Here is a 14,192-nt window from a genome sequence, read left to right on the forward strand (position 1 = left end):
GTAGATGCTGGGAGGTTGTTTCCCTTCGTGGGAGAATCTAGGACCAGAGGCAATCTTAGAGTAATGAGCATTTAGGCGCAGGGTAGTCAATCTGTGGAACTGCTTGACGGAGAAGGCTGTTAAGGCTGGGTTGTTGGGTGTATTTGAGGTGGAAAGAGTCATATTATTATTCAGCAAGGGAATCAAGCTTAAGGATTCCCATGATTCACTGAACAGAGGAGCACACCCAATGGACTAAACGGTTTACTTCTGTTCCTTTGTCTGATGGTCTTAAAGGTGTTAAGGATACCGTGGCAGGTCATAGATCAGTCGTGATATCACTGAATAGCAAAATGTGCTCAATAGACTAATCAGCCTAATTTTGTTCCTATTCATTTTCCACTTTTCTATATCTTGTAAAAGGAACAATTACAAACAAATTACCTTTTGATTGTATTCTTTCACAGTTGGGAGAAATGATAACACATTTAAGCTTTTTCAGCTTTAGATGTTTTAACACTTCTCTCAGGCCCATTACAATCCTACGTTTTTTCTTAGCTTTAATTGGATCCTTTTGGTACAAACGATCTTGGAAACGGACAAGTTCTTTCAGCAGGTCAGTCACATGGTTATCAACTTCTTTACTGAGCACTTGGCTGCAATATCTAAATGAGAAAAAGCACGCACATAGTGAGAAACTATTGCAAAGTATATATTACACAAGGAAAAATGTGGTTACAGCATCTATATACAGAGGATTAAACTCTTGGAAAATTGGCACTTGTTGTTCTTATCACATGATAATGGGCAAAGCAAACATGCAAAGTAGAAATTTGCATTACAGGGCAAATTGATGCCTCATTATTTGAAATTGTAATGATTTTTGGATTCAGATGGCAATGAATCACAAGTACAAAGCAGGAGTGCATATTACAGGACAAGTGAATTTGTACAATCATGGTGGTGGTGCAGATACAGGAGCTGGAGGAGGAACAAAACCATGAAGCATTTAAATATTTGAGATAATGCAAGATTCAGAGCCAATGTAGTCAAGGGAAGACAGAGGTGATAGAGAAGTATGACGATACAAGTGTGAAGAATAGTAGCCCATTGAGAATATTATTGAAATGACAGATCTTAAAACTGATACTATAGGGAAATTAAATAGTATTAAATTAATGAAGTAATTAAAAATCATTTATGTAAGCAAGGCCTTTCCGTTATCAAGCATGTATGCAGGTATTTACTGAGATGTTTCAAGTTTGAAGTTTCTGAATACATGAGACTAAATTGTTTCATCTTGCATGGGAAAAACACTGAGCTTGTGCGTGCATGTGAGTTTTTTTGAAAGATCACGAATGCTAAACCTCATTCTCATAATCATTGCTCCTTTCTACAAACATCACAATATTGTCCCTAATCAAAGCAATACATCAACGATAAAATATAAATCTATTAAAAACTGAACTGTTTACATCATTTTAACAAATTCATTGGAGCAATTTGAGGATTTAACAAGTAGGGTGGATAAAGGGATAGGTAGGATGTAGAATACTGGGTTTCCAACAGACCCAATAAAGGTGCTACATAAAAGGCTACTGCCAAGATAGAAATGTTGGGGGTGATAGATTAACATGGAAAAGAAGCTACCCATAGTGTTCTGGGATGTGTGGGTTATAGGGGAATGGGTCTGGGTGGGGTGCTTCAAGGGGCGGTGTGGACTTGTTGGGCTGAAGGGCCTGTTTCCACACTGTAGGGAATCTAATCTAATCTAAATTAAGTCAGGATAAATATCATATTGGCAAACTGTAATCAGTCAAATGGCCACTGGGATGAGTTATGAGACTTCAAATATTAACGACATGGATGTAGAAACTGACTGTGTTGTAGCTAATTTTGCTGATAATACAAAAATGAGTAGGGAAAAGCAAGATGTGGCAGAGCACAAATAGTCTTCAAAGGGAATGAAGATAGTGAGCCAAAATTTAGCTGATGGCATACAAGGTTGGAAAATGCAAGGTTTCCCACTTTCGGACTTAAGAATACGAAAGCAAATAATTTAAATGGAGAGAGAATGTGGAATGCCATGCTATAGAGGGATCTGGAAGTCCTTGCACATGAATCATAAAAATATGCTGATCCAGCAAGCAATTAGAAAGCCAAATGACGTGGTGTTCTTTATCATGGGGCAAAGTGCATTGAAGTTCAAAAGTCTTGCTACAACTGTAGACGACATTGTCGTTGCTGCACCTTGAGCACTATGTACAATTTTAGTCTCCTTACTTAAAAAGGCATATATACTCACAGTGGAAGCAGTTCAGAGAAGCTTGGATTGGATCTATACTCACTGGAACTCAAAATGAGAGATGGTCACATTGAAACAAAAAAGATTCTAAAGGGACTTGACAGGTAAATGCTGAGATGGTGCTCCTTCATAACGGTATCTAAAGTTGGGAAGCAGAGTTTTAAAGTAAGGGATCTCCCATAAAGGATCAAAAAGAACTTATTCTTCAAGGGTCATTTGGGACTCTTTTCCACGTACAGTAATGGAATCTGGATAATTAAATATATTCTAGAAAGAGTTTACAGGTCTTTCAGTTCCAAGGGAGTCAAAAGTTATAGACGTCAGGTTCAATAGACAAAATGCCTTCCTCCGGCTCTTAATCTTTATGGTTTTAACCAAATTTATTCTATACAACAAACATTGAAAAATATGATCAATTAATTAGATACACTGCATTACCAACCAAAATAGCTGACACCAGTATCCAACTGTTGAATTAGATGATTGAATCCAAAATTGTAATTTGTCTAGACTTGAGCAGACTTCAGTTTTAATAAAATAAAATAAAAAAATCACACCAAAATTCCACGCAAATATGTGAATGCGATAATAAGATTTTAAGATTTTAATTATGTGTGTTATAGGTCGATTTCTAGAAAGCAACACTCAGACTAAAAATAGGAATTAAATAATAAAACGGAATGAAAAGAAATTCAAGCTTAGCTATTCACTTGGTAGACTTGCTTAGTCCTCTGGACAAAAATGATCAACCTTCCCCATGTAAGGAGTTAGCTGATTTTGGCTGGAAAGGAATAGGAGCATTAATATTGATGCAGCATGATTATCCAGTGTGGAGAAAAAAAATTCTCCTTTCCCTAAATGTGGTACTTATAATGTCCTACATGTGTAGGAGAAGGCACAGTTACACTAGCTTCAATATTTTTCTACTGTGGGACAATCTCCAACTTGTCAATCAAGAATTACATGTGAATAAAGAACATCTGAGCAAGATACAGTAAGGTGTGAACTCAAAGACAATGGTTATTGTTCCCACCGAAAATCTAAAGCCAAGTGGATCTTTTCAGCCCTTCAGAGTGCTAGAACATGTTGAAGTAAGAACTAGAAAACAATGTTTTCACATTACAGCAAGTAGAAAAGAGCTCACATTGTGTCAGTATAGAAACACATTTTTATAGTATGTAGAAGATGAATGTTGCTATTAAGAACTGAAGTCTGTAGTTAAAAATATTCGAAATGCACCTAGACAGTAGTAACATTGTGATGTCAGCCCTTGACCAGCAGACATTGAGTGAATGCATTAAGAAAAAGCCTTGTTGTTTCTCTTGTTAACTAATATTAGAAAAAAAGCACAGGTTATTAACACTTAACACTAGTTTCCCAGCCATGTGCAGGTGAACTGTAAACTCTCTTTTTCTTCAAACATTCCTCAAAACCTCTAGCTACTAACCTAGCCTTCACCTTATTGGTGTAATCTGGTAGGACGTTTTCTGCATGGATTCCATGAAGAAAGTTGGCTTCTATCCCAACATCCGAATATACTCCAAACTCTTTCCAGTTTGCTAAATTCATTTAGCCCATTTTATCACCTTAATCTTTCACTCTACTAGTAGTCAGGTTCACATAATACAAATGCAAGTTTTCCCATCACATCCAACAATCTTTACTGGCCCTTTCTATTCCCCGTTTTATAAATAACCATCTCCCCAAATCAGAAATCTCTCTTAGATGGTCTGATGGATGCCTCAACACTCGACTGAATTTCTTTTCAAACCTCAGCTTTAATGAATGTTTTTCTACTGGTGTGTAATGCATATTTTGGATGAGAAAAGAAGCAAGCTGATCAGTGTTCCTTCAAATACTGAAGGATTGTCATGCAGTACTGAACAGAATATTGGGTTCGGACTGTATTCTAATTGGTATAGGTTATACTTCCCAACCAATTGTAATAAATTTGTTGCATGTAATGTCCTTGCCAGTACCGTTCACAACTTCCAGTTCAATTGATCTGCCACTATTTTCCGTACAACATTTCATCAATTATGGCATGGTTTCCTTCACACAATATTAACGACCAGACTTTCTGTAGTTGTGGGTATTACCATAACATACAGGTTCTCTCATGTCCTGAAATTCATCATTTGCAATTAGTTCCATTATTGTTAAATAGTTTGTTGGTCATCCAGTACCTGTTCTGATCCACTTTTCTGTGTACTGTCATCTGTTCTTGTTATCATTATCACCTGGGATATAGTAAGCCTGGGTGACCGCATTTCTAAATTCAGTCCCACATCTTCAAATTCAGGCTGATCGTTCTTTAAATTCCTGGGCTAATGGAATACGTACTACCAGATGTGTTGGCATCATTTGATATGTAATATATTTGCCACATTGCAATGTGATCTATTCCACAAGAAATTTGTATTCTTTATCCATAATTCTGGCATCAACTAAGAATAGATTTAATTTCTGAGAGGAGAGATGAGCAATTGTTCATGCAATTTCCATATGATCTCATCAGCAGAAATCTTGGCTTTCTTGATAAGAAATTCCTTTTCTTGAATGGAATACTATAATGCCTGGATCCCATGAACTGCACTTTAACAAAACTGTCCTCCATGTCCAAATTCATTTCGCCTTTTACATCGAAAGCTTATGCAGTAAGAATGGTATGTCATTCTGGATGACATCATTTACAAAATAATGCAGTCCTTCAATTCCACAAGTGAGGGCCACTCTCGTTAAAGATGATCAAATATTATCTCCGAATTGAGGGCAGGTAGAACTTTCATACTGTTACTACCTATTTTTGTCTGCTTTGTCCACTCTTCCAAATGATAGTTCAGCCAATCAAGGCCACACATTGTTAAGGAACAGCCACTATCTTGTGCAGCACAACTGATATCAAATTCACATTCAAAACCATATCTTTCATGGGTTGGTTTGAATACTTCACTCTTTTATCCTTGGGAAATTCCTGACCGGAATATTTAGAGTTGCACTGAAAACATCTATTAATTATTCCTCATGTATTTCTGGGATCCATTCATTTTCAGCATCACCCAATCCTGTACTTCCCTTGATTCAGAAATCTGAGTCTATGGCTTCCCTTAAAATGTATTTTAGAAAATCAATCCATACAGGTGTTTGAGACAAACCCATTTAACTTTGACAGTAATTAATCATAAAAACTTCCATTCTATGTATTACCACAGCACTTCCAATAATTCGAGGACATAGCTGGAAATGATCATCTCCTTAAAGCATTTTTTTGCAATAGCGACCATTTGTTCAGAGTGTCATTACCATAACAATGAACATCAGAAAAATGAAATCTGTGCACAATCTAACAGGTTAAAATCCATAGAATCTGCAATTTCTAAACTCAATTTCTTTAGTCCTTTATATCATGTTTGAAACTCTACAACATTTTCTTCCATGGACTGATGAAGTTGTAGAGGGAGATAAAGTACTCCACCTCCTCTGGCACATAGCTTTCCCCAAAAGAAGCATTTTTTAATTCAGCCTGTTCAGAGAGGTTATTATACACTTGTGGACTTGAACCCAGGATTTCTAGCTCAGAAGCAGGGACCCTGTCACTGCAACACAAGACCTTAAGAACTCAGCTATTAAGGGTAGCACGGTGGCTCAGTGGTTAGCACTGCAGCCTTACAGCACCAGGGACCCAGGTTCAATTCCACCCTCAAACAACAGTCTGTGCGGAGTTTGCATATTCTTCCCATGTCTGCGTGGGTTTCCCCCGGGTGCTCCAGTTTTGTCCCACAGACCAAAGATGTGCAGGCTAGGTGGATTGCCCATGCTAAATTGCCCATAGAGTTCAGGGGTGTGTGGGTTATGGGGGGTGGGTTTGGGTGGGATGCTCCAAGGGGCAGTGTGGACTTGTTGGGCCAAAAGAGCCTGTTTCCACACTGTAGGGAATCTACTCTAAATACAAAAGTCCAGTGAACATCACTTGCTTTCAGTCAACTCTAGAGCTTTTCTAGTTAACCTTTAAAGAGTTCTGCATTTCTAATGGTATTATTAGTAAAAGCAGAGCTCGATGTATGGTGATTTACCTCAGAAAGGAGGTAGTTGGAATAGACGGAAAGAGAGATGTTCATGATATCAGCAGTAGGGTCAATAATGACATGTTGGTCATTTGGGAGGAGCAGTAGTAAACTCCTATGCAATATGGATGGTGATGCTTTTGTGAAAGGGGCAAGGATAAATTAGAAGGCAGATTACAAATACAGAAGGGAGAATGAATAGAGGAGCTGAAGGTGTTTCTGATCTGAAAAAAAGTGACCAGTGAGTGCAATTTTAAAAATACTTTGTCAGCTAATGACAAATATCCATCCCTGACCCCAGCAATGTTCCAATCTCTGGAAGTGCATACGGCACAGATGCCCAAATTTCAAATTCAGTGGAATCATACAATTGCAGAATCTAATGACAAACGTCCAAATACTTACTTTCATGAGGTACTAAATTAAGCAACATTCATTTCAACATTAGGCATCAGAATTTCACTTACTCTCTAAAACGTCTGCTATGTATCTTTGGATGTCTGGAATTCATCAAAATGTTTTCCATCAAAGTTCCTTCAGGATATTTTGGTGTTTCAGAAACAGATTCTAAATTTTGATTGGATGAAAATGGTGCAAAAACATCCAAATCTGTTGAACCTAAATCAAAAATAAAACAACATTTTCTAGGTCAGAGGATAGTATACTCAGGTGAATAAAATTGTACAAAACTAAGTATTTTCATCAGTAAAATTCTGCTATCTAGAATTGGAAGTAACAGGTCTTGATTTTGCTCAAAAACCTGCCCGATGTTTCAAACTCTGCTTTCAGAAAAACTCCATGTCGGATATAGCTAGAAACATTAAAATTGTACTCACACTGCTTGATCTGTTGCTGCCTCTCTTCCTGAGCTGAGCAGTTATGGTACAATAAAATTTATAGGGCACACTGGATGTCCTACTTATTCCCTAGGAGCAGTGCGCAAACAAAACATGGCGTTACAAGCATGATAGTGAAAGAAATTCTGAATCCCTCTGACCATGTCCATGAAACCAGATCACCAAAAGGTTGTGTCAGGCTTTAGAATACAGGAGAATATAAGACAGTCTGGTCAGGTGGGCTGATCAGTTGCAAACAGGAAGTCAGTTCTAAAAAATGTGAGGTGATGCAGTACAAACAAAGCAAGGGAACACACGATGGACGCTGGGAAATACCAAGGATCAAAGGGACCCTGCCGAGCACATACATTGGCTCCTTAAGGTATCAGGACAAATAGATAAAATGGTTAACAAGAATCTTGGATACTTGCCTTTATTAATTGAGGTACAGAGTTCAATATCAAGGAGGCCATGCTGGAAATGGAAAAAATGTTGTTTAGGAGAGAACTAGGGTATTGAGTGCAGTTTTGGAATCCACTATGCAGAAAAGATGCAATTGCACTGGAGAAAGTGCAGAGGAGATTTACCAGTATGTTGCAGGAGCTGCAGAGTTTCAGTAATAAAGAAAAATTAGATAAACTGAGGCTGTTTTCTTTAGAGCAGAGGAGACTGACAGGGGACATGATTGAGATGTACAGAATTACGAAGGGCATAGACAGGAGGAAACTTTATCCCTTGATGGAGATATCAACGACCAGGGGACATAGATTTAAGGTAAGGGGCAGAAGGTTTAGAGGAGATGGAAGGAAAATCTTATACACTCCCAGGGTGTGATGTGAATCTATAACTCACTGCCTGCAAGCGTGGTGAAGGCAGAAACCCTCATAACATTTGAGTAATATTTAGATATGCACTTGCAATGTTAATGCAAACAAGGTTATTGGCCAAGTACTGAAAAATGACATTATAATAGGTGATTGTTTTTGACTGGTGTAGATACAATTGGTTGAAAGACCTTTTTCTGTGCTGAAGATTTCAATGGCTCGGATTATAACGAAAAAAACTCAAAAAAGCTATATGCCTGGAGCATTGCTGACAAATGACACATTTTATTGAAGCTTTCCATCTTGTATTCATCAGGGCAATATGCAAGAATACCAGTAAAGGGGAAAACCAATGTTTCTATTGCACAAGAGTGTTGACTGGTTAGCAAGTAGACTCTCATTCTATGTGACAATGTCTTTACCAATGAATCAGTTACTGATGATTAATATTAACTGCCAGGCTTTGTTTAAATTTTAAATCAGGCAGATAACTGATTGGTTACCTGAGAAATGAACTAGTGAATGGCTGGCACCTATTTTGCTGAGTTCAGACCGGCATAGTACATGTACATGTCTTTGTATGTAAAGAACAGGGCCCTACATACAATATAAAATATACCTTCAGTATATACGAAAGTGCAAGCCTGGCTGAAAATCCTAAATAGATTGTGTGTGTACTCCTCCACACACCCAGGTTAATCGAGCGAACATTGTTCAACTGTAGAATCACGTCTAATATTAGACTCAGCTTTGCACTTTGCAGGTGCAGCCTAGTTAGCAATCAGTATCTTACTTGTCACCAAAATCCTGACACTCCCTTCATAATAGCATTGTGGGTGTAACTACACCAAATTGACTGCAGCTCTTCAAGATGGCAGCTCAGCATCACCACCTTCTCATAGGCGATTAGGAATAGAACAAAGAACAGTATAGCATGGGAACAGGTACTTTGAGCAGAAAGCCTGCACCAAGATATCATCCTTTCTAAAATAAATAGGTTTGTCTCTACATGGTCTATATCTATGTATTCCTTGCATATTCACATATCAGTCAATATGCCTCTAAAATATTGCAGATGCATCGGCTTCTACCACCTCCAGCAGTGCATTCCAGGCACTTACTATCCGTTATTTAAAATACTTGCCTCTCATATCCCCTCTAAATTTTCCCCCTTTTCATTAAACATACATCTCTTAGTGACTGATATTTCTACCGCTGGAAAAAGACTTTGATCATCTATTCTATCCATTCCTCTCACAAATTTGTAATCCTCTATCAGGCCGCTTCTCAGCCTCCAATGTTCAAGTGAAAACAAACTGAGTTTTTTCCAAGCTCCCCTCACAGCTAATACCCTTCAAACCAGACATTCTGGTAAACCTTTTCAGTACCCTCACCAAAGCCTCCACATCCTTCTGGTCGTGTGGCAACTAGAAATGTACACGATATCCCAAATGTGGCCTAACTAAAGTTCCATATAACTGCAACATGACGATCTAATTTTTATTCTCTATAAAAATGAAGGCAACTGTGCCATATGCCTTCTTGACCATCTTATCCACTTGTGCTGCCTTTTGCAGGGAACTATGGACCTGTACACCTAGACACCTCTGTAAGTCAATGCTTCTAAGGGCTCTGCCATTTACTGCATACCTCTCTCCTGCATTAGACCTGCCAAAATGCATCACCTCATATTTGTTCAGATTAAATTCCGTCGGCCATTTCTCCCTCACTTCCCTCAGTATTCTAAGATAAATCCTGTCAGGTCCTAGGGACCCATCTACCTTAACACCAATGTTACCACCTTTTTAATATTAATATGCCCTCATTAATGACCTCACTCACATCCTCTGGCTCCATGCATAAATTTCCTCCTTTGTCCTCAAATGGAGCTTTCCTTTCCCTATCTGCACTTTTGTTCTTTACATACTTATAGTAAGCTTTGTGATTTTCTTTAATCCTGTTCGCCAAAGTCATGTCATGGCCCTCCTAACTCGATTAAGTTCTTTCCTGATATATTTATACTCCTTGAGGGCTCTGTCTTCAACTTCCTAAACCTCACATAGGACTCCTTTTTCTTTTTGACTAAGTTCACAATTTCTCATCATTCAAGGTTCCTGAATCTTGCCGTCCTTATCCCTCATTTTCACAGGAACGTACCAGTCCTAAACTCTAAGAAAGATTCCCACATGATATAAATCCAGATGCACATTTACACTCAAACAGCCACTCCAAACTACATTCACTAGTTCCTGCCTAATATTGTCACAGATAACCTTCCCCAATATAGTACTTCCAGCTGAGGACTACTCTTATCATTATCTAGCAGTAAATTAAAAATGACAAAATTATGGTAACAGTTCCCAAAACGTTCTCCCACTGAAACTTTTCACCTGGACGGGCTTGTTCTCCAATAGCAGGCCTGGTACGGCCACTTCCCTTAATGGGCTATTTATATATTGCTTCAAGAAACCGCCCTGGATGTACCTAACAAATACCCCCCAACCGAAACCCTGGTGCTAACGTTGTCCCAATTCATTTATGGGAAGTTTAAAATCTGCCACTGCAACAGCCCTGTGATTTTCACAATTGTCCATAACCTGTACATATATCTGTTCCTGTATCTCCCTCTGGCTGTTGGGACAGCTACAGTACAACTCCTAAGTGATTGCATCTGTCCTATTCTTGAGGTCTACCCATACAGCCTCATTTGTGAACCCTCCAAAGTGTCCTCCCTTAGTTCAGCTGTGATATTCCTCCTAATCAGTAATACAACTCTCCCACCCGTTCCTCTCAATCTCACCTGAAACATCTAAATCCCAGAACATTAAACTGCCAGTCTTGTCCCAGTATCTGTAAGATACTGATTGCTAACTAGGCTGCACCTGCAAAGTGCAAACAAGTCTTTGTAACAGCAATAATATCACAGTTAGACGCACCAAGCCAAGCTCTCAGTTCATCTGCCTTACCTGTCACGCTCTTTCTGTTAAAACAAAACGCACTTCAGTCTACCACACCCACAGTGTTAAGTAATCTCTCCCTCTATGTTCTTCCTCTTAAGAGTCACCGTCTTAGAATCATATAGCATGGAATTAACTTTACTGACTTTAGTCTCTAATGCCTCCTTGGTCATTTCACTTGCTGAGCTACTGCACTGGTTCCCATCCCTTGTCACACTTGATTAAGCCCTCCTAAGTGACACTGACAAGCTTCCCTGCCAGGATATTGCTGCCCCTCGGCTTTACATGAAACCCATCCTTCTTATACAGGTCCCAACTGCCCTGGAAGACATCCCAATGGCCCACATATCTGAAGCCCTCCCTCCTTCACTGGTTCTTTAGCCAAGTATTTAACTGTAAATCTCCCTATTCCAAACCTCACTCGCATGTGGCACAAGGAGTAATCACAAAATCAGAATCCCTACAGTGTAGATAAAGGCCATTTGGCTCATTGAGTCTGCACCGACCCTCCAAAGAGCACCCCACTCCATTCACCTAGAACATAGAACATTACAGCACAGTACAGGCCCTTCAGCCCTCGATGTTGTGCTGACCTGTCATACTGATCTCAAGCCCATCTAACCTACACTATTCCATGTACGTCCACATGCTTATCCAATGACGACTTAAATGTACCTAAAGTTGGCGAATCTACTACCGTTGCAGGCAAAGCGTTCCATTCCCTTACTACTCTCTGAATAAAGAAACTACCTCTGACATCTGTCCTATATCTTTCACCCCTCAATTTAAAGCTATGCCCCCTCGTGCTCGCCGTCACCATCCTAGGAAAAAGGCTCTCCCTATCCACCCTATCGAACCCTCTGATTATTTTATACGTTTCAATTAAGTCACCTCTCAGCCTTCTCTCTAATGAAAACAGCTTCAAGTCCCTCAGCCTTTCCTCGTAAGACCTTCCCTCCATACCAGGCAACATCCTAGTAAATCTCCTTTTCAAAGCTTCCACATCCTTCTTATAATGCGGTGACCAGAAGTGTACACAATACTCCAAGTGCAGCCGCACCAGAGTTTTGTACAGCTTCACCATAACCTCTTGGTTCCAGAACTCGATCCCTCTATTAATAACAGCTAAAACAATGTATGCCTTCTTAACAGCCCTGTCAACCTGGGTGGCAACTTTCAAGGATCTGTGTACATGGACACCGAGATCTCTCTGCTCATCTACACTACCAAGAATCTTACCATTAGCCCTGTACTTTGCGTTCTGGTTACTCCTACCAAAGTGCATCACCTTACACTTGTCTGCATTAAACTCCATTTGCCACCTCTCAGCCCAGCTCTGCAGCTTATCTATGTCTCTCTGCTACCTACAGCATCCTTCGTCACTATCCACAACTCCACCGACCTTAGTGTCGTCTGCAAATTTACTAACCCATCCTTCTACGCCCTCATCCAGGTCATTTATAAAAATGACAAACAGCAGTGGATCCAACACCGACCCTTACGGTACACCACTAGTAACTGGTCTCCAGGATGAACATTTCCCATCAACTACCACCCTCTGTCTTCTTTCAGCAAGCCAACTTCTGATCCAAACTGCTATATCTCCCACAATTCCATTCCTCTGCATTTTATACAATAGCCTATTGTGGGGAACCTTATTGAACGCCTTGCTGAAATCCATATACACCACATTAACCGGTTTACTCTCATCTACCTGTTTGGTCACCTTCTCAAAGAACTCAATAAAGTTTGTGAGGCACGACCTTCCCTTCACAAAACCTAGCCTACACGTGACTGGACACGACAGACAAAATAGCATGGCTAATCCACCTAACCTTCACATTTTTGGGCTAAGAGAGGAAACCCATGCAGACACAGTAAGAACATGCAACCTCCACACAGGCAATTCAAGGTTGGAATTGAACCCCGGTCCCTGGAGCTATGAGGTAGCAGCACTCTCCACTATGCTACCTTGCCTAGTAATCTTGAGATTACAAACCTAGAATCCTGATTTTCAACGGACTACTTTAACTCCCTTTTTGCAGGACCTTGTCACACTTCCTCACCATGTTGTTAGTACTGACGTGCACCGTTACCTCTGGTTGTTTGTTCTCTCTTTTCAGAATACCTTGTGCCCACTCCTTGACCCTGAAGAATGAGCAATAAATGCTGACCAGCCAGCAAAGACTGCATTTCTTGAATGAATAATAAAAAAAGTATCAAATGGCTTTTTGCTAGCCATGTGAAGTTTATGTCTGAAGTTGGATTAGGAAATTGATTTAGATGTCACCCATGATTTCAGCAGATGGTGAAATAGGCTCGGAGGGGCTAAATGATATCCTACTATTCACTATATTCCATAATTGTCAAGTTAACACAAATACTTCCGAGTCCAATTGAATAATTTTTTTTTAAACATACAGCTCGAACTTTAGCTGCAAGTCCATGAATAACAAATTGGATGGTGGAGAAACAGGAAGAAAACTTTATTTTAAACCTCACTCATGGGATGCGGGTGGTCGCTAGCTGAGCCAGCATTTATTGTACATCCCTACATGCCCTCCAAAAGGTCATGGTGACCACTTTCTTGAACTGCCACAGTCCACGTGATTCAAGGAAGCAACTCACCATCTCCTTCTTCAAGTGCTCTAGAGACCATAACATACAGATGATGATTTAGGTCATTTGGTCCATCAAGTCTGCTCCACCATTCAATCATGGCTAATAGGTTTCTCAATCTCATTCTCCTGCCTTCTCCCAGTGACCATCGCTTCCCACACAAATCATGAAACTACCTCTGCTTTACACTCACCAGATGACAGGTATTAAGTGCAGGCCAAACTATTGACACACACATCTGCTTAATGAATTTTTAAATAATATGTTTCCTTCCTGTTCTCACTCTCAACATGGTCTTTTATTTCAACAGCTACATTTCACTTGAGGAATAAAACACAGATATGTCGACTACAGAGACTTAAAATATTAAAAGGACTATCTTAAGTCAAACCATAGAACCCAGAACTGTGCATTACAGGAACAGGTCCATCGGCCTACTATGTTGACCATTATGTTATTCTAAATTAGTCCCATCGGCCTGACCATGGTCCATATACCACTATTCTCTGCTTGTTCATAAGCCTGTATAAATGCCTCTTGAACTTGACTATCACATCTGCTTCTACAACCTCCCACAGCAGCATGAACCAGGTAACTACCATACCAGC

General features: G+C 39.6%; 1 protein-coding gene across 4 annotated transcripts in view; it reads right to left on the bottom strand.

The window, feature by feature from the left end:
- Window positions 1-14,192, bottom strand: part of LOC125451134 (selenocysteine insertion sequence-binding protein 2-like) — a 124,462-nt gene that overhangs the window by 24,701 nt on the left and 85,569 nt on the right. For all 4 annotated transcript variants that reach the window (XM_048527910.2, XM_048527909.2, XM_048527911.2 and 1 more), the window contains exons 14-15: window positions 6,816-6,966; window positions 424-644 (exon numbers count right to left, since the gene is read on the bottom strand). In XM_048527910.2, coding sequence (XP_048383867.1) covers window positions 424-644; window positions 6,816-6,966 — 372 coding nt within the window. The remainder of the gene's footprint in view (window positions 1-423; window positions 645-6,815; window positions 6,967-14,192) is intronic.

This window comes from Stegostoma tigrinum, chromosome 3 (assembly GCF_030684315.1).
Source record: "Stegostoma tigrinum isolate sSteTig4 chromosome 3, sSteTig4.hap1, whole genome shotgun sequence".
Taxonomy (NCBI): Eukaryota; Metazoa; Chordata; class Chondrichthyes; order Orectolobiformes; family Stegostomatidae; genus Stegostoma; species Stegostoma tigrinum.